Raw genomic sequence first — 23,717 nt, forward strand, 5'->3', positions numbered from 1 at the left:
CTCTTCGGTGGTTAACACGGTGACTTTGCAGTCATCAGAGCTACAGTCTTTGCAGTGCCAGAGGCATCGGGTGATAGGAGCCTAACAGAAGGTATCGTTAATTAGGCCCTAGCCTGCTTCCTATTGGCCTCCTTTCGACAACCTACCTTGGAGCCCAACTTCAAAATAGTTAAGGGAAGGTCACACTTAAACTAGGCATTTAACTAAAATTTACCAAGATCATTGCATCTCACATAGGTCCTAGGATTTGCATATCATATAGGTTAGTCAACCATTCAAGCAGCGAGTGTCCATCCGGTCATTTGGTTCCAATTTATAAGAAGCAAGAATTTGTGACTCCATTAAGGCACTGATTTCATAATAGAAAATATAATCTAATCAATAAATCTTGCTTAATTTCAACCAAATGGCTAGGCCACTCATCCGTGTCTCCCAAGTAAGTTGGTTCTCAACTTGCTTTCCTTCACTTCATTCTATAGGGACTACCCCCCATAGTCTGCGGTTGGGAGACAACTAGAACAAAGTGGGCGGGGATCAGAGTGATAGCCCCCGTCCTGAGCATTGTCGCAATGCTTGTACAAACCGGGCGACAACAGGACACAAGCATGACTTCTTTATATCTAAATAAACATAAAACAACAAAATAACATTATATTATTTCGAGAGTTATGAAATATTTTATAGAGATTTTTATTTTAAATATTTTAATGCCATTCTCCATTTCCTAAAATTTTGAATTCTCTTATGACACTAAAGGGATATATATGTATTGAGGATGAATTTATTGTAATAGGGGTTGGCCTGTATATGCCCCCTATTAGGCTGGCCCCTATTACATGTACATTCAACTCAATAAAATTGCTGTTGAAACTCATACCCATTCAGAAACTGAAATGGCTTCCCCATTTCATGTGACTTTGGTTGGAAATGCTAAATATAAATAGAAATCGATCCAACATATACCGTAAGATATGGCATTAAGATATTTTCAAGCTCTCGGAAAACATTGTTAATGGCCAGCTAAAACTTGGCAAAGCCGTTGATCTCTTGATTCTTGACTTCTTGAAAAAATCTAGCCACCAAATCTTTACAATAAAGTTTTGGCATTGCAAACTCCATCAATACTTCTCATTGAAAAGTGACTAACACAATGCTCACAAATTGGAATTTATTACTTTTTCAGAGTTGTTAGATCGGTAGCACAAATGCAATGAAACATTTTCAGAGATTGTTGATGCAGTCTCAAAAAGAAAGAAATTACCTGCAACTTTGTAAGCCGTGATTTCATGAGGCCCATAAATGTCAGATGTTGCTGCATCACTACCTCTATAATATCCATGTCATTAAGAGTCTTCCAGTCCCTTTCAGAATCTGTAGGTACTCTCCTCTGCATTACACAAGTTCATAAGGCAGCAAATAGGATCTCTTAATTAAGTTGAAGTAAAATACATCCCCAATCATGTTCCTAAACCTGTTTAAGAATAAATTCAAAAATAGCTACGAACGAATCCTAGGATTCTGAGAATATCCACATATATTCTGATTAAACCAACAACACAGGAACTGATGTTAAAAACTTTAAAAAACTACAATTACCGGGATGAATGAACTAATCTCTAGTCCCAAACTTTTACAGGAATTGGTTATTCCATTAATGTCTATGGCCATGTTTGTTTCTCTCTTTTCTCCAATGGAAGCAGTAACGTGAGTATGACCATGCTGAAATTTCGCTGCAAGGGACCAAAAACTCAGATCAGAGACAAATATAATGGAATAAATATTAAATTTGAATAAAATTACATTTCGTACCAGAGACTGCAGGTTCAGCTGCATATACTCGTCTGCCAGATTGGGCCTCACCACTATCATCTGTCGTGACAAAAATACAGGTTAGCTCCATTATCTCTTTCCAGCAGAAAAATGTTCTTTAACTTATCAAATTCCACAAAATGAACAAAGTCATAATCTTTCAGAGCTTTTGCACAGCATAATACAAATACATGAGAACTAAAGGAGTAAGAAGAAGAGAAGAATAGCGATAGGATAAAGATAAGGATTCCATATAGTGGTAGCCTGGTAGGTGGCAGATCTACGTTAAGCCAATGCAAAAATATGGCATGGCAAAATGCAAGTACATCAGAACTGAAAGAATGTAAAAAAATTAAAATAAGAAGAATAGCCTGGGATACAGATTAAAATTTGGAATTGCATAGTGGTTGAAAGCAGACCTACGTTAAGCCCATGCAAAAGCACGGTATAGAAACAAAATATCAAGTCAAAGATTTGCACTTGGCATTTCAAAACATATAAGTGTATGTCTGTAAAAATTCCATATATGCAACATAAATACATATATAAATACAAACACACACACACATATATATAGAGAGAGAGCTCTGCAGTATATTGAAAGAAAATTAAATTTACAACATTAATAATGGAAAAAAGTTAGAAATGCTATTGAAATAGCATGAGATGAAAATATTTTGTCATTGCAACTGTTTCAACAAGTGTTTATAGGTATTCACATACACACAAATGCACATGCAGATATGCACACACAAACAGAATCTGCCCCATACATAGATATAAATCTAGAGTAAAATATTACCAACACACAAACACACAGATATATGTGTGTGTGTGTATTCCAATTGAGCTGTACTGAAATATTATTAAAATTTAAAAAAAAATCACATGCTTCTTTAGAACTCAGAGAAGCATTACAATCAACCAGAAAAGCCCATGCAACAGAAGCAAGGGAAAACCACTGCAATTGAAATTTATATCAATGTCCACTAAGGACCAAAATAGGTCAAAGGGTTGAGGAAATACAACCATAAAGAATAGCCAAGGAGAAGAAGGGGACACCAAAGGCTTCCCCTAAAAGTAAATGAGTAATCTGTGTAACAACCATAGAAGAGCTCTAAAGTAAACACTCAGAGCAAATGCCTCTCTTATGAGGCAAGGCACCACTAGTTGAGACTCGAAATATCAGAAAAAAGTTGATAAGGACATGTCCAAGCCCCTATAGATAAGTTACGATAATTTCACTAATGCCCAACAAAAGACCACAAAAGTAGGTCAGAGTTACTATAAGTAAATCCAATGTCAATACAAAGTGGGAGTGCCAAGGCATCTCCTAGAACAATACTAAAAACAGAAAGATAATAATGTCTAAGAGACTAGCCTCAACATGTCTAGCTAAAAGAGAGTATGGGATACATTTGGTACAACAGAAGTGCTAAAATATAAAGGTTCTAGAAATATATCAAGGTTTATCGGAGTTCAATGATGAGTGAGGAGATTGAAAGGTGGGCTCACCAACAAAGTCATCCAGAACAATGTAGTGGCCGATACAATGGCAGATGACATCCTTTAGGGAGTAGCCAGCACACAGAGGGGTGGAGTATATGATCCTAACACTTCTAACATTTGAGATTGATGGGAAGAAAACTCGGATAGAAACTTGGGTACTCGATTGAACCTAGTGACTAGTGTGTTGATTGAGGGGAGCCCACCTATACGATCACCTGAAACTAGTCTATTTGTTGGTATGTTGGTTTGCACACTATGATCTATAATGCCAAGTTGTCATAGCTCTCCAATAGGCAGATGGTCATCCTCTTGGGGGAGCGCTTAGAGGAAGCACAAGGTTTAACAGACCTAGGCTTTGAGGTATCTCAGGTCTCTAGCTATTCTTTGTTGCTCCTCTTAGAGGGGGAAACCAAGAAATAGGAGGTGATCCCCCTAAGGGCCTTTGGCCGAAGCATGACTTATAAACACTAAGCTTTAATTTCAATAACTCTCTCGCACAAAGAGTAAAAGAAAAACTAGTTGAGATAGCCAAAGAAAGTGGAAAGGAAACCTCCCAAATCCTAAAATAAATACTAATATCTGCCATGATCTAACTAAAGTGGGAAGCAAAATAGGAGATGTACCTCCACTCTAACTCATGTATCTAGCAAAGTTAGAAAATCATGTCCAACCATTGAAGGTGGTGATCAGTCTTAATTCGAAGTATGTGAAACATCCCCGCCTTGGCACCCCCCCACCCCACCAAAAAAAAAAAAAAAACTAACCCAAGGAAATCCTAAGGACATGTATCAGATGTCTACATATGTACGAAGAACGTGCGATAAGGCCATCCCTCAAATCTAGAAATTGCTCTAGGTAAAAGCCATCTTCAAGCCAAGACCTTTTGAAGGTGTTATCCAAGTGATCCAGATTTTCTATTTGTAAATATCCTCCCAAATAGCAACATGATTTAACTCCTACTTGGCTAGAAAGAGATGGCTTGACGTGTTTGATGAGTATCTAGAGGGGGGCAGTTGCTCTAAAGAGATAGTATTAAGTTATGGTATGTTTTATGCTTATAACAGTTTACTTCTTTTCCTTATTATATTCCACAGATTAGCAATCACATGTACGTAAAGTAAAGTGCAGATAGAACATTAAACGATCGACAGAAAACAAACCAAGACAAGAGACACAAGATGTGGCAGCTAGCCAGGGACAAACCCCACAATGTGTGGGGAAACCCTTTGATCAAATCTTCTTTTATCTTCAATAATTCAGCAGAGAGAAATTGTACAATAAATCTGATTCATATCAGCAGTAGCAAACCCTAGATTAGCAGCATCAACATTAGCGGCTTCATCATCAAACTAGGGCAAACGATATCTCACAAACCAACCGTCGGATCGGCTTGATTCCACCACCAAAAGTTGCAGCTTCTAGAGGAGGTTCAGATGAACCTACAGCGCAGTTCAGATGAGGAGATATTTTAGTCCACACAGGTCAATCTTTACTTCTGCAGTTGCAGCTTCAGTTTCAGCAGCTTCCGGCTTCAAACTAGGGCAGTCGATATCTTGCAAACCATCCGTCGGATTGACTTGATTCCACCACCAAAAGTTGCAGCTTTCAGAGGAGGTTCAGATGAACCTATAGCGCAGTTCAAATGAGGAGATCTTCTAGTCCACGCAGGTCAATCTTTCCTTCTGCAGTTGCAGCTTCAGTTTCAGCAGCTTCCGGCTTCAAACTAGGGCAGTCGATATCTTGCAAATCGTCCGTCGGATTGACTTGATTCCACCACCAAAAGTTGCGGCTTTCAAAGGAGGTTCAGATGAACCTACAGCGTAGTTCAGATGAGGAAATATTCTAGTCCACGCAGGTCAATCTTTACTTCTGCAGTTGCAGCTTCAGTTTCAGCAGCTTCCGACTTCAAACTAGGGCAGTCAATATCTCCATGAATACTTATCGGAATCGGATGATCTTTATGTCAATCCTACACCTCTCGACGAGAGGAATCTAATAAAAATATTATCAGCCATGAATAAGATGACCCACATGAATTTTTGCCCTAGTTTCCAATTTTAACACTCCCTCTCAACTAGGGAGAACTTCATCTGCAATCTGTCTATCGATCGTTACTATTCATCCATCAAATGCACTGCCCTGTATAGCCTAACCCTTGCCCTGCTCTACTCTATTCTACCTGTTCTGCTTTGTCTTGTTCAGCCCTGTACTGATCTGTATGGCTCTGCTCTATTATGCGTTGCTCTGCTTTGTTCTGTTCTGCTCTGCTTTTGTCCAAATTATGAAGAAGAAGAAATGATCGAGGATGTATCATACTGACTCAAAGTCAGTCTCAGAGTATGTACCACTGGTCCCAGACCAGTCTCAACCAACCCGAAGTCAGCGTCATAGTGAGTACAACTCCATTGGTCCCAGACCAGTATCATCCTCCACTGACTCAAAGTCAGTCTCAAAGTGTGTACCACTGGTCCCAGACCAGTCTCAACCGACCCGAAGTCAGCTTCATAGTAAGTACCACTCCTACCACTAGTCCCAGACCAGTATCGTAGTCTCAGAGAGTGTCCCACTGGTCCCAGACCAGTCTCAACCGACCTAAAGTCAGCGTCATAGTATGTACCACTCTCACTGGTCCCAAACCAGTACTGTACTGACACGAAGTCAGTCTTAGAGTATGTACCACTGGTCCCAGACCAATCTCAACCAACCTGAAGTCAGCGTCATAGTATGGTACAACTCCTACCGCTAGTCCCAAACCAGTATCGCAGTCTCAGAGAGTGTACCACTTGTCCCAGACCAGTCTCAACCGACCCGAAGTCAGCGTCATAATATGTACCACTCTCACTGGTCCCAGACCAGTACTGCACTGACACGAAGTCAGTCTCAGAGTATGTACCACTGGTCCCAGACCAGTCTCAATCGACCCGAAGCCAGTGTCATAGTATGGTACAACTCCTACCACTGGTCCCAGACCAGTCTCAACCGACCTTAAGTCAGCGTCATAGTATGTACCACTCTCACTGGTCCGAGACCAGTACTGCACTGAGACGAAGTCAGTCTCAAAGTATGTACCACTAGTCCCAGACCAGTCTCAACCGACCCGAAGTCAGCGTCATAGTATGGTACAACTCCTACCACTAGTCCCAAACCAGTATCATTGATCCCAGATCAATGGAGGTCATCCTAGCGTAGGGAATACGGTAGATACAACGATGCGTCCATCGGTACTACTATGGTCCCTAACTTCATTTCCCTGCTCATTGATCAGATAAGAGGTACTTCCCATGAGTCCTAGACTACATGGGTAGGATGCCTCAACAGGAGAACTAATCAATCCTGTCCTCACAGGAGAACACATCCTGCTACAATCGCCATGGAGAACACATCAATCCAGGCCTCACAGGAGAACTAATCATCCTGCTACACAGGAGAGCGAATCATCATGTTCCACAAGAGAGCGAATCATCTTGTTCCAGTGTGCACCACCAAGGGAGGGTGAGTCACCCTATGGTCGTATGTTGCTCCAGTAAGAACTGCAAGCCCTCAGAGCTCCCAAAGCTCAATGCATGCAACATGCAGGACCCTTGTACAAGGGTTTCTTGACGACTTCAAGTCGTTTGGGAAAATCACAGATTAGATCTTTCCTCGAGGCTTTGAGAAGCTGTATCGACCTGTACATCATCTTAATGCGATGGAGCCTCCTTGCTCATCGACTTACAATATCCTAGATTATGTCTATCTGCTGGAGCAATCGACGAATACGAGATTCCTCAATAATCGAATCCCACCTTTGGTTGTTACAGAGAATCACAATGGTATCCAATGTAAATCCAAACAGCTCACTGAAGAGCTTTCGCAACCAGACAGCCTCACAGGAGGCCATGCCAGCAGCAATATATTCTACTTCGGCAGTGCTCAAAGCCACCGACTTCTGCTTCCTGCTCATCCAGGATATCGAAGCAAATCCCAAGGTGAAACAGCACCCGGAAGTGCTCTTACGGTCCACCACACTGCCTGCCCAATCAGCATCAGTATATCCAAGTACTCTCACATCTCCAGCAATGTATCTCAATCCATGAGAGATTGTGTCCTGAAGACATCTCAGAAGATTCTTGACACCAATCTAGTGAGGCTCGACCAAATATGAGCTCACAACGCTAACTACAAAACATATGTTCGGACAGAGGTTCACCAAGAACATCAACGCGAATGAGTTTTTTTGAAACTCATGCATTTCCCAAATCTGGTCCGACATCACTACCATATAACTTCTGAAAGTTAAGATCCTTGAGGTAGTCACAGGCTTGCAGTCCATCATACCAAATATTTTCAGAATCTTCACCACATATTTTCCTTGAGATAAGAAAATTTCCCTTGGCTTCTGCCACACTTCAAGTCCTCGGTCCTTCATTTCAAATTCAGAAGCCAACTCCCTCTTACATTTGTGAATGAGAGGGTATGCACCTGTTAGAAAGAGGTCATCCACATACAACACCAGTATGAGAGGCTTGTCATCTTCAACCTTAAAGTAAAGGTTAGAATCGGCTTCACTCTTAGTGAATCCCAGCTTCATCAAGAAGCTATCATTCCTCTCATACCATCCTCGAGGTGCTTGCTTCAACCCATAGAGAGCCTTCTTCAACCTACATATGTGAGATTTTTTATCATAAATCTCAAATCCTTCAGGTTGCTCCACGTAGACCTCTTCTTTGAACGAACCATGCAAGAGCACGGTCTTGACATCCATCTAATGTAGGTTCCATCCTTGTGAAGCCACAAGGGCTATGATCGAGCGGATGGTCATATATCTGGCAACAAGTGCAAATATCTCATTAGTCTATACCTTCCTTCTGGGAGAAACCATGAGCAACAAAACGAGCCTTATACTTTTCCATACTTTCATCTGCTGCATGCTTTATCTTGTAAAGCCATTTAGAAGTGACAATTGTCTTGTCCTGGGGTCTGGGAACTACTTCCCAGACATCATTCTCCATAATAGACTCATATTCTTTGGTCATAGCATCCTTCCATACTTGATGCTTGACGACATCTGAGAATGATGAAGGCTCATTTTGTATGATCATGCTCATGATGGTCAGGTATCCCTGATACCTGTTAGGTTTCTTACATTCACGAAAGGTTCCTCGGGGTGCAGCATGTCCTTCAGCATCATCAAGTATCCCCCTAAGCCATGAAGACCTCTTCCTAGAAGAGGAAGGCTCAGGTGGATAAATAGGATCCATGGGTTCCTCCACATCAGGCATTGTTACATCATCTACCCTTAGAGACAGCTTCCACAATTGTACGGTTCTTCCTTTCCACCACACCATTATGCTCAGGAGTATGTGGTGTAGTAGTCTCCCTCTTAATGCCAGCCTCAGATATGCCTGAGTGAACCAACTGTAATATATCGGAGGTCTTGCTTTGGCTTGAGGGGAATGGTCCCCTATTGAGCTTTCCTTCGGCACATCCTGGACATACACCTTCTTTCTCTACCCGGAATTTGGGCAGTCCTGTCACCATTTGTCTTACACCGAGTAGAGCTTTATAATGAAGGGGGGCAAACCTCCGATGCCAAAGTTCGGACTGAAGAGATGTGTCATAAGATATGACACCTAGCAAACTTCCATCAACCTGATATAATGAATCAACACAAAACCCAAGAGTAAAGGCATCTTTAACATTATTTTTCCATATACGTACCTTGCCATCGCTGAAGGTTACCTTGTAGCCTTTGTCTTCCATTGCCGAGATGGACACCAGGTTCTTTTTGAGGTCAAGTGCATTTAATACATGTTGGAATTTCTAGCCTTCTTGAATGGTTGTCCTCTTCCTTGATTCCCAACTCTCCTCTTACCTTTGCTATTGAATTTGTCATTCCTTTGATTGCCATTAGAGGGATTTTGATCATTGTCCCGGTGTGAGTCTTTTCTATTAGGGCACTTCCTTGCATAGTGACCTGCTTTATTGCAAATGAAACATCATCCTTTTCTTCCACCCTTAGGTCCAGCCTTTCCTTTTGATTTAGACCCAGAATTATTTCTTTTCTTAGCATGAGAAGAAAAAGCAGCAAGAGGACCTTTAGGCAAGGGCATTTCTTGCTCTTCTACCCTTGTTTCTTCTTGAATGCGTCTAGCCATTAATTCCTCGAAACCAAGAATTACATTATTGTTCAAAAGAGTAGTCCTGAACACGTACCATTCGAATGGTAATCCTCCAAGAGTTGTGAGTGCCATTTCTCTGTCAGTAATAGTCTCCCCAATAGATAAGAGATCGTTCTTGATCTCGGTGATTCTTAAGAAGTATGCTTGCATACTCTCATCTTTACCCTTCTTGATTTCCCTCAGCTTATTTCTAAGAAACAAAACTTGATTTGCATCATTAACTTTAAATAAACTCACCAGTCTATCGTAGATTTCCTTGGAGGTGTCTAGTTCAGAGATGTAGGCCACCAAGCGCTTGTCGATAGAGTCCCGGATGATCTTCTTCACTTTAATTTCTCTGTTCTTCCATTTGTTCCTGGCAACAGGAGGTGCATTTGATGGAGGCTCAACAATATTGCCTCTCACATGATCCAACACTCCTTGATCCTCAAGGGTTAGATCGATAGACATCTTCCATCCGTGATAGTCAGCTTTCTCACGAAGCTTGTCTTCGACAGGAAAGAGTGTTGAGGACCCCATCGTTCTTTTAGGATAGCCTTGCCAATCTTCTCTTCAGTGATTGTTCTTGCTCTTGCTCGGGCTTTGTCTTCACCTCAGCTCCGATACCATGTTAAGTTATGGTATGTTCTATGCTTATAACAGTTTACTTCTTTTCCTTATTATATTCCACAGATTAGCAATCACATGTACATAAAGTAAAGTGCAAATAGAACATTAAACGATCGACAGAAAACAAGCCAAGACAAGAGACACAAGATGTGGCGGCTAGCCAGGGACAAACCCCACAATGTGTGGGGAAACCCTTTGATCAAATCTTCTTTTATCTTCAATAATTCAGCAGAGAGAAATAGTACAATAAATCTGATTCATATCAGCAGTAGCAAACCCTAGATCAGCAGCATCAGCATTAGCGGCTTCATCATCAAACTAGGGCAGACGATATCTCACAAACCGACCGTCGAATTGTCTTGATTCCACCACCAAAAGTTGCGGCTTCCAGAGGAGGTTCAAATGAACCTACAGCGCAGTTCAGATGAGGAGATCTTCTAGTCCACGCAAGTCAATCTTTACTTCTGAAGTTGTAGCTTCAGTTTCGGTAGCTTCCGACTTCAAACTAGGGCAGTTGATATCTTGCAAACCATCCGTCGATTGACTTGATTCCACCACCAAAAGTTGCGGCTTTCAGAGGAGGTTCAGATGAACCTACAGCGCAGTTCAGATGAGGAGATCTTCTAGTCCACGCAGGGCAATCTTTACTTCTGCAGTTGCAGCTTCAGTTTCAGCAGCTTCCGGCTTCAAACTAGGGCAGTCGATATCTTGCAAACCGTCCGTCAAATTGACTTGATTCCACCACCAAAAGTTGCGGCTTTCAGAGGAGGTTCAGATGAACCTACAACGCAGTTCAGATGAGGAGATCTTCTAGTCCATGCAGGTCAATCTTTACTTCTGCAGTTGCAGCTTCAGTTTCAGCAGCGTCCGGCTTCAAACTAGGGCAGTTGATATCCCCATGAATACTTATCGGAATCGGATAATCTTTATATCAATCCTACACCTCTCGACGAGAGGAATCTAATAAAAATATTATCAGCCATGAATAAGATGACCCACATGAAGTTTTGCCCTAGTTGCCAATTTTAACAGATAGCCACCAACCAAAAAGGTCAAGAAGCCTCAATGAACCAACAACAAGCACACCTAGGGGGTTTGACAAAGCCTAAAGGAAATGGCCTCAAAAGAACAAAGTGCAAGATAGGGATATCAATCCCCCTTAGATGTTGAGTCCCTAAAGGTTTGAACTCTAAGAAGTAGAGATACCAAATGGAAGATGACCTCGAGTTTGAAGGGATGGGCTTTGAACTCACTTGAACAATGTGGTGAAAGTAGTCCTCTTATATTAAATGACGCATCTAAGAAGGATGGCAATCTATAGTAAATTTGGCCCCTAAACCTATGAACCATAGGGGATTGGGGTTTGATGAGGGTATCCAAGACGTGCAACTTGGATCAGGTGCCCTAGAATTGGCTATAGAGGCATTGTCTCTCGAGGAAGGCGAGGGATCCATATCTCTTATTGAGTCATGACGGAATGGCCTAGTGCATGTTGAAACATGGCCTCACAAATTAGACTCCCAAGTAAGTATAAGCCATGGGGATCACTATCTCTTCCTCCTAGAAGTAGATGAAAGCTAGAGAGAACATTCTTCGATGTGTTGAAGGTCATAGCCTTGGTTTAACCCAAGTTGATTGTCAATTGTTGAAGGTCAAGAAAAAAAGATAGGGCACCAATATGTCTTTGCAAGCCCATCAACAAAGAGGAGCAAAGATATCAACACATGGTGTAAAAGGCACCCATTGTCGTCTTGAATGTGCTCATGAATGAAGGACTCCCATTAGGGAAATTTTGAGGTCTAAAATGGGCATCCTAAAGAAAATAATAAAATAATAGTTAAAATAATAAAACAAGATTTATGTTAATTGGGGTTATCTTGGGTGGTTACGCAGAATGGTTGTTATCTTCCCCACCCAAGTTCAAATCCTTTCTAGTGACATGATGAGCTATAATGCTGTGATGAAAATTGTTGTAATGGTTGCGAGCTTTGTGAACTCTTAAGTGAGTATACCTGTGGGTTCGCCTGGTACCAGCAACCTCACTCTAGCCCTCAAGCTTAGAGGGAGGCGGATTTCCTTCCTCGAAAAAAATAAAACAAGATTTATGAATTTTTAAATAAAAAGAAAGGAAACTTCTTGTTTTATTGTATTTTTGGCTTATCTCCTTATAGGTTTACTCAATGTCAAGTGTAGGCACTCATTGGATGCAGAATTAAATTCCACCTCCAATGAGTACCAACTCTGCATACTTCTGAGTAGACCCACATCGAAAAAAATTGAAAATACATGAAAAAAGTTTGTTTTCATGTATTTTCAATTTTTTCGATGTGGGTCTACTCAAAAGTATGCATAGTGGGTATTCGTTGGATGTGGAATTTAATTTTGCATCCAACATGTATCTACACTTGACATTGAGTAAACCTATAAGGAGATAAGCTGAAGATACAATTAAAAAAATTAGTTTTCTTCTTTTCCCTCCAAAATATTTACCCCTGGGGTTGATATCATCATCTTGAATACTATTGGTCCTCTTAAAGTTAATTTTGTTAGTACATTCTTTTTTAGGTCCATTTTCTACCTCAAAATTCCCCTAATGGGCTCATCCATGTATATCACAAAGAGACTTGGTAAGAGGGCGCCCTTGCTTAACTCCAATAATACTCTAGATGATCCAAAAAGGCCATGTGTATGAGAAGGTGGACCAATGACCAACTGGTAGAGTCACATGAAGGTTGTCACCCGAGTCCCTAAGAAGCCAATGTCATGAAGCCTATGAAACAAATCCTTCCTTTGTACCACGTCGAATGCCTTCCAAATGCATATGGAATAGTGGAGGACATTTGAATTTTGAAGTGTCATGAAGATTGAAGATGTAGTAAATATTCTAGTACTCTCGGTGGGAGCCTACATAACCTCTCACTCTAAGTCACCTTCTCTCCAACATATTCGAAACTCGAGGTGGAGAAATGTAGTAGAGTTTAGAGAATTTGCGCCCTACCGTGGTTGTTTGATAATAATTTGAAGAGCTAGATCTCAATTTGAAGAGTGGTCAATTGTTGTTGCACAAACTAGCAGGCCTTGTAGAGAGGCAAAAGCTAGAGGGCACAACAACACCCTGGGACAGAGGCCCACTGTCACCACAACCTAAGTCCCCTTCTCTTCTCGGATTTTCACCGACAAGAGGAGTCCCAGTATCCCTCACTTGTGATAGATATGTCTAGGATAGGCTTGAAGTGAGGCAAGGAGGCTCATTCAATGGAAAGGTTCAATAAATGTGCAAGTTTTGGGAGAAGCTAGGAAGACTTTCCAAGAAAAACCCTTTGAAAGGAAGACTACACGAGACCTGTGGTTGAGATATTTGATGATATATGAGTTCATCCAAGGTCAGGGAAAAGGCTACGAATGATATGCTTCAACAAGTACTAAAGCACAAGCCTTAAAGGAATCCCCAAGTTAAAGGATTATCTTTTAGGGTTCCTACTTGGTGTGAAAGCTAGGGCATCAATTTTACGAAGATTCCACTGTCGAAATTCTTGCAAAACGTGTGGATGCTTAGGAGACCCTAGGGAAGAGTCATATCTAGATGGAATTCAAAACACACTCCTCTATTGGAATTCGCACCAAGCCCTAGAGACGCCTCCTTATCCTTAAAGGGACGAGGAAAAGAGGTGAGAAAATGATGAAAAGAAAGTTGATTCGTTGAGTTGAGATTGATCACCAAGGATTTAAGACCAATGCCTAGCAATTGGGAGAATTGGAGTCAAAAATGAACTTGATTTGGCAACTCGCTCTTCAAGGAGACCTAGAAGCAACTACGCTAGCCCTAATGAAGAAGTTACACAACGCTTCTAGATTTTCATACTTCACTGACAATTATTAGTGGAGTTTCAAGGGTGCAAAATGCAACATAACCTCTAGGAACATTCATTCATTCATTATCCATGAATAACACATGCAAAATTTCCAATAGCTTCAATGTTCTAACAAAATTTCATTAATTAGGGCACATTAAAGACCATAAGACGATATTCCATGCATTAAACATTCATAAAATCATAAATATAGCATTAAGTAGCACTTACAAGACAATGAAGAATATATCCATCCACAAGAAGGGCAAAGAGAAGCTCCAAGAGAGATAGAGAAAATTTCCAAACATCAAAATGCATTAAATTTGTCCAAATTCGACCTCTAATTGCAGGTTCAAAATTTTGTAATGAGAGATCAAAAATCCCAAGTGTGATGAATAGAATGAGGCTAGGCCTCATCTATTTATACATGATCTAAGAGTTCAAAAATAAAAAGAAGAAGCCCCTCCAATGCCTAAAATGTCTAGTAACCCACCCATGGTTACAAGCCAACCGTGATAGCTCAATAAATAAATCGAACAAGCCTTCTTAGGGCCACATTAGGCTGACATGGAGGCCTAGAAGGGCAGCGTTGAGGCCTCATGCGCTGATGATGAGAGTGAGGGCCTCAAAAATGGTGAATAAAAGGGAAATTCCCTCCAAATGTTGCAAAACATCTTCAAACCCCAATTTGGGTTTTATGGGCTCCAAATGGGTCTCATGGGTCTCCAAATGGCTCAAGATCGAGTCAATGCTCCATCAATGAGAGCTAAAAGATGATACATGGCCTCCCATGTCTCTTGAGGACATAAATAACCTTCTCTAGGCTCTGGATCAGTGGCCAAGTGTTGGGTGCAATGTGTTGTCAGTTGGGCAACATGGTCCAATTGCATCATCATCTTTGTATAACTGGGGCACAAACAAGCATGTGGTGGTGTTGAAGAAGCCCATCCTGTGGAAATCAATGCTTTGTAAGGCTGGGGGCCCATGGCTCTCAACGCTCACCCTACAAATGCCATTATGACCCTCTTGGGGGGGCTTGGATCCCATATAGGGAGGCCAAGTCCAAGATGAAAACCCACTTGCAATCATGTATAAGATTCACTGTGTTTGTTCACCTTCCAATACAATAATCCCTTAGTGCAATTGAGTAAATAAGCATGCTAATAAGGGGAAAAAGTGGACATTGCATACTGGCATGCCCTTCCAAATAGGCCTTGAACATGTACTGGTGTTATCTTCCTTGACAAGGGAGGTTAATGGAGGACCCTATTAGGTGGTTTCAACCTCTAAGGGAGTGACAGGTCCATGGTACATCCATCAAATGGCAGGTGTCATGTGAAATAGTGATGGAACAGAGTGGGGTCAAAAGGGGAGGCTCCAAGCCACATGCCATGGTACAAGGGTAGCTATGATGAGGGAGGCCCACACCTTGGGTGTATGAATGTAAGAGGGAGAAATCATGGTACATGAGTTACACCGCCCTTTGTTTTTCCACCCTTCTTCATATGTCTTTTTCCTTTTATTGATTTTTCTTGATTTTACTGCTCGAGGCTCAAGGAGATGAGAGCATGATATGTAAGATGTAGAATTGATTACCCCCTTAAGGTGGGGCATTTCATCGACCACCAGGGGTAGGGGCAATCATGGGTTCCTTAATGATGATAGGGGCACTCATATGGGCCCTAGGAACCTGGGTGATGGCCATAATGATAAGGTGTAGAGCTCATGTTTGGATTTTGCCCATGTGCTAAATTTTATTTTCCCGGCCATCTTTTGCATTTTATGGTACATTTTATGTTGTATGTGGCCATATTATGCTTTGACCTTTCTTTTTAGCTGCATCAACCTTCGGGGCATCCTTCCAGGCCCAACCCAAGGAGTGAACAAGGGGAGGGAGAGGCTAACACCTTGTAAACCCAATGGACAAATGTGGACCCAAATGGAGAAAATGTGAAAAGGGCTTGTAATGAGCAGAGGTGAGTGAGATCTATAGTATCGGGAAGCGGGACCACAAAACCAAAATCAAGGTTTCCCATTTAGTGTCACTCTTAAAGCTAATAGCCACTAAAGGAGATCTCACGGGACTAGGATTCAGGATTAACCCCCTAGTTGAGGGAAGTGAACAAGAGTACAGTCAAATCTCTTTCTTTTTACTGAATCCCCTCACTAATCCATGCCCAAATGTGCCCAAGAAAAGCATGCATAAACACCCAATTACATAATGAAAAATCAAGCATAAACACTCAATTACATAATGAAAAATCATACCTTCGAGGTTGGATGACCCACCTTCATGTTTAGAAACGTAACTAGCTTCGGTCTTCATTAATGTTGCACGGGTACCTCTCCCAGCCATTGGAGAGCACGTACCCCATGCTCCAGTGCTCTTGAGAACTTGGGAGCGGGTACGAAATGTCCCAAAATTGGCGAGAGTGTTGTTAGGTACTCTGGAGCGTTTTGGGAGCATGATGATTCAGAATTAAACGTTCTGGGTACTGGTTTATGCAGGGAGCATGACTTGGGAACCTGTGGGAGCTCCGATCCATCAGGGAGCATCTAGACGCTCCCCGATGGATTAGAGCTCCCACAAGCTCCTGAGCCATGCGTACCTCACATTCCACAAAACTCAAGGAAAAACCCGAGAAAAAAACCCAAGGAAAAACCCGGGAAAAAAAGGCATGAACGTTTGGCGGCAAATCAATTTTGCTGGTATTTTTTTCTATATAATCAAATCAACTCCAGAGTAAGTCAAGCCATCCATTAGTCTCATTCTGATTTCTCAGATAATCATATTGTTTTGAGTATTGACACAGCATGGGTGAGGGACGCAGTGACGTAGTCTAGCAACTGGGAAAGACTGCAAGTGCTTCAAAGGTGCAAGTGTTGCCATTGTCAAGGTAAACTAAGCTTAGTTCGCAATTGCATTTTGGAATTTAATTTTTCACTGATTTGAAATATGTAATAATCGTTGCCTTTTTCACTGCTAGTATAGTCTGCAAGGGTTTTTGTAATGACCCATCTATAATTACAAACAAAATGCAATTATTAGCATACATGTGAGGCATGCATATGATAGCTACATATCCATGCACTACATGTACTACATTAATATACATATTCAATTACAAAGAATGTCCAAGTATAGGATAAATGAATTAATAAATACTGAAATTCGCAAAAATATAATGAATATATTGAGTAAGGTATTTATGTATGTACCGCCATCATAATAGGCAACTATAGGAGATTATACAAAAAAAATGTTAATGCAATATACTATACAAAACAAAATGAAAATATAATTTGTACAAAATGAAATAAAAATATAATTATGTAAAATAAAAATAAAAATATAATATATACAATACCATTGACAACATACTTTATAAAATTAAATAAAGTATAGTATATATCATAGCAAACCAAGCGGAATAAGTTATTACTTGCTACACCATTTAATATTTGAAAGGCGGCAGATATTATCCGCTCATGTTTCGAAAAAGAAATCAGATTGTAAACCTGTCGTTATTTCGGATGGACCACCGCCTAGGTATCATAAAGACCCTTATCCTCCTGACAGGCGACGGATGGAGAGGGTAGATGATTCAATAAAGAGGTGGTGGGGAGGAGGCTTGAGGGAGGAACCTCACCGTTATAAGAGAAGGGAATGAGGGGAAAATGGGAGAGGGAGACAAGTTACGGGAGATGGAAATAAATCTAGTCTAAGGGATGAGCCTAGGCTCGATATTGGAACTAAAAAATCAGAAACTTGAGCAATGTTCTTGGGGTTTTGGGCATGGGGGCTAGAAGACTACACGATTGAAGTCTTCTAGATCTGGGAATCAGAGAGGTTGATCCCAGATAGGCAGGGAGGAATCGGTCGGTTTGGTAACGAAAGCAGAGGTTTTCGAACAATGCCAGCAAAGGATCAACATCAGACAGGAGAATCAGGGATGTACTTGAGTTTAATTTGATAGAATATACGTTAAATTTGCTTGTCTAGTTAAACTATAATAGTAGACTCTACAGTTTTTATGAGATTCATGGTGTATATGTTTACACTGGTGATCCTTATCTTTGCATTTATGTGTTACCCTTTGTGCAATGACTGGGTAAACAGATCTTAATGAATTGTCCCGATCCCATCCCACAGAAGACTATTGAGATCAGCAACGCCACATTAGGCAACTTCATTCTCAAGGACATTATGTGCCAATTTTTGTACCTATAGCAACCTAGATTATGCCAAGTTTTCTACCCTCAACAAACCTTCTTGTCAACGTATTCCCAAAACACCTTCACCAGCTTGTAGAATCGTATCGGTGTAGAAGATATGGCATCCAAGTGGGATATATCTATTGACTTTAATGTTTGGCCCATGCTTGGCATAACCTCAGGGATTAATCTTGTTATGTGTTCGCTTTGTAGCCTTCCATTCAAAGTCAAGGCACATATTGAATGTAAGGTTGTTATATTAATTTCTAGCTATGGCAAACCTTATGTCGAGTTGGGTATTTAGTAATTACAACTCCCATTCCTGGCCAAGGCTGACCTTTATTGAGTTGGGTATTTAATATACAGTGTTTCTCATTGTATTTCTCATTGTATTGGCCTGGTTTGATGTGGGTAGGCACCCACAACACAACAAAATTGAATGTTGCATTCCATCGTTTAAAACTTTGACCAGTTACTAGACTTCCACAGGATCCATATTTGGTGAATTTTGACTTGACTTAATTACTTAGCAAATTAATTTAGTTATTTTCATCGGTAAAATAGATCCATCTTTGGTGAATTTTGACATAACTTAAATTAATTAATTAGCTAATGAATTTAGTTATTTTCATCTAGGTAAATTTGGTGCACTTTTGCTTGGTGGCAGAACTCATAACACCACCACCTTTCATGTCTGAGGAAGCACTCATCTACTTGATAGTGGGACATTTTTTTTGGAGTGCAGTGGTGAGGATTCATCTTCGTATTTGTCTTTTATTTTTTATTATAAAATTTAAAAAAAAAATATCACTGTGAAGTTTATATATTAGTTGGAGAATTTTAAATTACTTTGTTTTTACATGAACAGCTAAACAGTGAAATCATTCCAAGGCATTATCGAACTAAAATAAGTGGAACTAAAATGAAAACCAATACAGTGTACATTGAATCTACACTCTATAATGTTAGGCGACAAAGGGCAAAAAAAATGTAAGAAAAAACAATAATGTGACTTCTTTTATGCTTATTTACTTTGTGAAGATGAGTAAACCTCTAGTGCCATAGTTCAAATTGAAGAGATGTGTCGCAAGACACGGCTCCCAATGGACTTCCTCCAACTTGATATAAACTATCAACCCTGAATCCAAGAGTAAATGCTTCTTTGAAATTTCTTTTCCACACATGTACCTTTCCATCGATGAATGCCACCTTGAATCCTTTGTCTTCCATCACCGAGATAGACACTAGATTCTTCTTTAGATCAGGTACATATAGTACTTCTTGAAGATGAACGGTGTTACCTTGATTCAATTGAAGGGTAACATTCTCAACTCCCTTCACGGGATAGGTGGCATTGTCTCCAAGGATAATTTCCAAATTTGTATCCTTCTCTATCAGATTTGAAAGAGCTTCCTTGTACCTGGTGAAGTGACTTGAGGCACCAATATCAATCAACCAATTTCCCAAACAATCCGGAGGAGAGGCAATAGAGAGGGCAAATATAAGATAAAATTCCTTTTGCTTAGAATTTACAACATTAGACTCATCATACTTGGAGTTTCTTGTTCTTTTAGAAGCTCAATCATTTCCAGGATGAGTAGCAGAAACATTCTTTTTCCCTTTGTTGTTGAACCTGCCATTCCTTTGATTGTTGTTGTTGCCCCTGGAATGATTGTGATCATCATCATGACATGTGTCCCTTCTATTTGGACACTCCCTGGGATAGTGACCAAACTTGTTGCGAACGAAGCATCTTCTCTTCCTTCCATTTTTTAATCTCTGTCTTCCTTGACTTTACTTCTTTGAACCTGCATTGTTCTTCCTCTTGGAATGAGTGGAGAATGCGGTAGGATTATTCCTATTCGAAGGCATCTCCAATTCCATCATCCTTGTTTCTTCTTGAGAACATATAGTCAGCAATTCTTCAAAACCTGGAATTATGTCGTTATTGAGAATAGTAGTGTTGAACACATGCCATTCGAGAGGAAGACCTCCAAGGGCAATGAGAGTGAGCTCCCTGTCAGCAATAGCTTCACAAATTGAAAGAAGATCATTTTTATCTCGGTAATCCTCATGAAGTAGGATTGAATATCCTCACCTTTTCTCTTCTTTATATCCTTTAGCTTGTTCTTGAAGAAAAGAATTTGATTTGCATTGCTAGATTTGAACATGCCAACCAACCTGTTATATATCTCCTTTGATGTATTCACATCGGAGATGTAAGCAACTAATTGCTTATGAATAGAATCCCTTATGATCTTCTTGGCTTTGACTTCACCCTTCTTGTACTTTGTCTTAGCAGCAACTGTTGCATTTGAAGGAGGTCCCGGAATCTTTCCCTGCACATAATCCATGACATCTTGCTCTTCTAAAGTCAAATCAAGAGTCATCTTCCATGCATGATAATCAAACTTATCATAAAGCTTATCATCATACTTGAAGTAGGATGTGGAGGCCATTGAGACTTATTCTTGATCAGTGATTGCTCCTCTTAGTGATTGCTCTTCACTCTTGCTTGGGCTTTGTCTTCACCTCAGCTCCGATACCATGTTAATTTTAGGATAACAATGGTATGTTCTATGCTTAGAGCAATTTTACCTCAATTTTCTTTATTAGCCCAATATCATATCCAGTATAGAAATCACATCAACATAATAGTAAAATGCAGATAGAACATAAACAATAACAGTAGAAGACAAGCCAACACAAGAGGACACAAGATATGGCACCAGCCAGGGACAAACCCCAATGTGGGGAAACCCTTCATTAATTCTTCTTATAATTCTTCAAAAGTTCAACAGAGAGAGTACAATTTACAATATTCACTTGCCCCAACTGATCAATCAAAACAGCAATAGAAAGCCCTAACCAAAAAGTCAACGCAGGTCAATAGGGCTGAAATTGACCTCCAAAATAGCTCGATCAACCTTGGTCAACTCGGCCTCCAATAGCAAGATAATGCAACCCAAAACAGTCCGAAAATAACCAGTCAAATCTGGTCAACAAAATTCAACGCAGCAACTTGAATTAGGGCAATCAACGCAAGGGTCAAACTGCGTCGATTTTTGTGCCCAAAACAACGGCCTACCCAAACAAAAGTCTCCCTCACAAAATCAAAGGGTCAATGCTGGTCAAAGTCAGCCTCGTCAAATTTCGAACAAATCTGGTCAACACAGTAACGAGAGAAGGCAGTCTTCCTTTCGCACATGTGCAGAGAGAGGAGCCCAAAAATCCGTACCCAATCAAGATGAGAGAGAGAAAGATGAATGAGATGAGATGCCAAAATGAGGAGGAGGCACCTTGTATTTATATGCAACGTTGAAAGCTGGAGGAGGCTAATTTGATGGTTGGCCGACCTTGACAATTTGTCCATAATCAAAATAAATTCATAACTTCATTTGTACATGTCATAATGGGATGATCTTTAGATCAATTCTACACCTCCCGGAAAGAGGAATCCAAGAAAAATATCAACTGCCTCATAAGAGTTTGTCCAAAGTGATGTTTGGCCCTAGTTGCCAAATTTAACAAAAAGGGTTAAAGCCATATATGAAAAATTAAGAAGGATTATATAAAATAAAATAAAAAACCATTAAAGAAATAGTTTTCAAGAAAAAAGTCAAAAGTCGGAATTTGAGAGGTTTTTTATTTTGGGGTTAATTAAACTTATTTATATGCTAAGTGAAGCATTAATTAAAAGTTAAAGGATTTTATCTTTAAAAACCCTAAGCTCATTTCAACCAAGCAAAATGGAATATAATTTGGAAATGAAAGAAGGAAGATTTCCAGAAACTTCACGTAATTATGCTTCAGTGTTATTCAGAATTAAAGGGTCTATTGCGAGAAAAGATGTCACTATTGTTATCTCACTTTCTGAAGATAAAAATTATATAATGCCTAAAATCACAAACCAATTAGTGATTCCGGAGTCAAATATAATCAAAAAATTACACTGTTTTGGTAACAAAAAATATGACATAACCAATTTACAGTTAAATATTGAGGATTATACATTTATATTGCAATACTCAATTCAAACCCTATGGAGCAATCAAGGTGACATTATTTTGGGTTCACCCTTGATGGAAACTCTAGAATCCTTCATTTTAAATACGAAAAAGAAGTTTTTAACATTTTCCTGCAGGAAAAAGAAAATAACACTCTGGGATGTTACACTGAAGTCAAATTCAGTAACACTAGAAAACATACAAGATATTTCAAAAATTATTTTTCAAGGAGGTAAAAAAGGACTACAAAATATGCAAAGAGAAATTGACAAGACCGCCACTGACAAAAATGAAGTTTCTTGGCTTAAAGACCATAGTGAAATTTACTGATGCAAATCAAGAAGCTTAAGAAGGACAAGTCATTAGAAAACAAGGTACAACAACTTATTGAGAAGGAAGCATCAAATGTAGAAATTCAAGTTGACGAAAAAACAACAAATATCAATCCAACCAATATCACAACTCAAGAACAGGACAAACTAGTTGAAGTAAAGATGTATTCAGAAGTTACAGTTCCAACAACAAAAGATTCAAGTGAAGATCCATAAATCAACCATTCAACTTCCCCAGCTAAAGGAAATCAGGTGCTTCAAATAAATCAAGAAAACGACACAAACAAGATAAGGGAAAATCAAATCACTATAATTCATTATCGACATCTGAATCACGAGAGTAGACAACTCAATCAAGCTACGTATTTAGAACGGAAACAACAAATTGATGTTCCAAAGAATACTAATGTCAGTGCAATCTACTCATGTGATAAAAATTCATCACAAGTTTCCAGTAATCAAAAGATTCCACAAAAGATTAATTTAGGATGGTCAAATCCTTCCTCCATGCAACAATTTTATATATCACTCCAAGGATCATATCAACTTGTATCGACAAAGATGATTGTCCCCAGACGAGAAGACATTCGTAGCAGAAAAAGAGATCAAGCCCTTTCATCAACAAGCTTTGAAGACAAAGCTTTTTGAAAAGGAAGGCAATGTTATGAATACAATTTATGTAAAACTAATAAATATAGATAATAAATAATAATCATGTTTACGAGAGATTTTTCGGCGTAAATCACAAGATCTGTCATTTGCCGACGCGTTTCGAACCAACTAGTGTGGTTCATCGTCAGGACAAGTTGAAGAATCAAAACTAGCTTTGCATGTTAAATAGCTTGAGCAGAGCTTCCAACGGCTAAAAAAGATCAACGGCTAAATTTGACTAGAGACCAGGGTCAATAATAATTAAAAGGAAGATAATTAAAATAAGGGACATTACCACTAAATAAATAGATTATATGTATAAATTAATTAAATTTAATTGGATGTTAATTTAATAGTTAGTTAGAAAAAATAATTATAATAATAATAAGGCAACTAACTATTTATAGAGTTATAACTAACTAATAAGATTATATGTGTATATAAAGAATTATAAAGAAGGATGTTATGCTTACTTAAAAAAAATAATAATAATAAATAAAAATACAAAAAAAAAAATAAAAAAAAAAAAAAAAAAAAATAAGAATAAAAATAAAAGTTAAATAACTAAATAAA

At 39.5% G+C, this 23,717-nt stretch overlaps 1 protein-coding gene across 5 annotated transcripts in view; it reads right to left on the reverse strand.

Annotated features, from left to right (window-relative positions):
• LOC149153179 (katanin p80 WD40 repeat-containing subunit B1 homolog KTN80.4-like) overlaps positions 1–23,717 on the reverse strand; it is a 164,272-nt gene that overhangs the window by 57,740 nt on the left and 82,815 nt on the right. For all 5 annotated transcript variants that reach the window (XM_089440612.1, XM_089440615.1, XM_089440611.1 and 2 more), the window contains 3 exons: positions 1,810–1,869; positions 1,597–1,730; positions 1,262–1,387 (listed from right to left, as the gene is read on the reverse strand). In XM_089440612.1, the coding sequence (XP_089296738.1) occupies positions 1,262–1,387; positions 1,597–1,730; positions 1,810–1,869 (320 nt within the window). The remainder of the gene's footprint in view (positions 1–1,261; positions 1,388–1,596; positions 1,731–1,809; positions 1,870–23,717) is intronic.

This window comes from Pinus tabuliformis, chromosome 9, assembly GCF_031772625.1.
Source record: "Pinus tabuliformis cultivar Carrire ecotype Pingquan chromosome 9, CPIR1, whole genome shotgun sequence".
NCBI lineage: Eukaryota > Viridiplantae > Streptophyta > Pinopsida > Pinales > Pinaceae > Pinus > Pinus tabuliformis.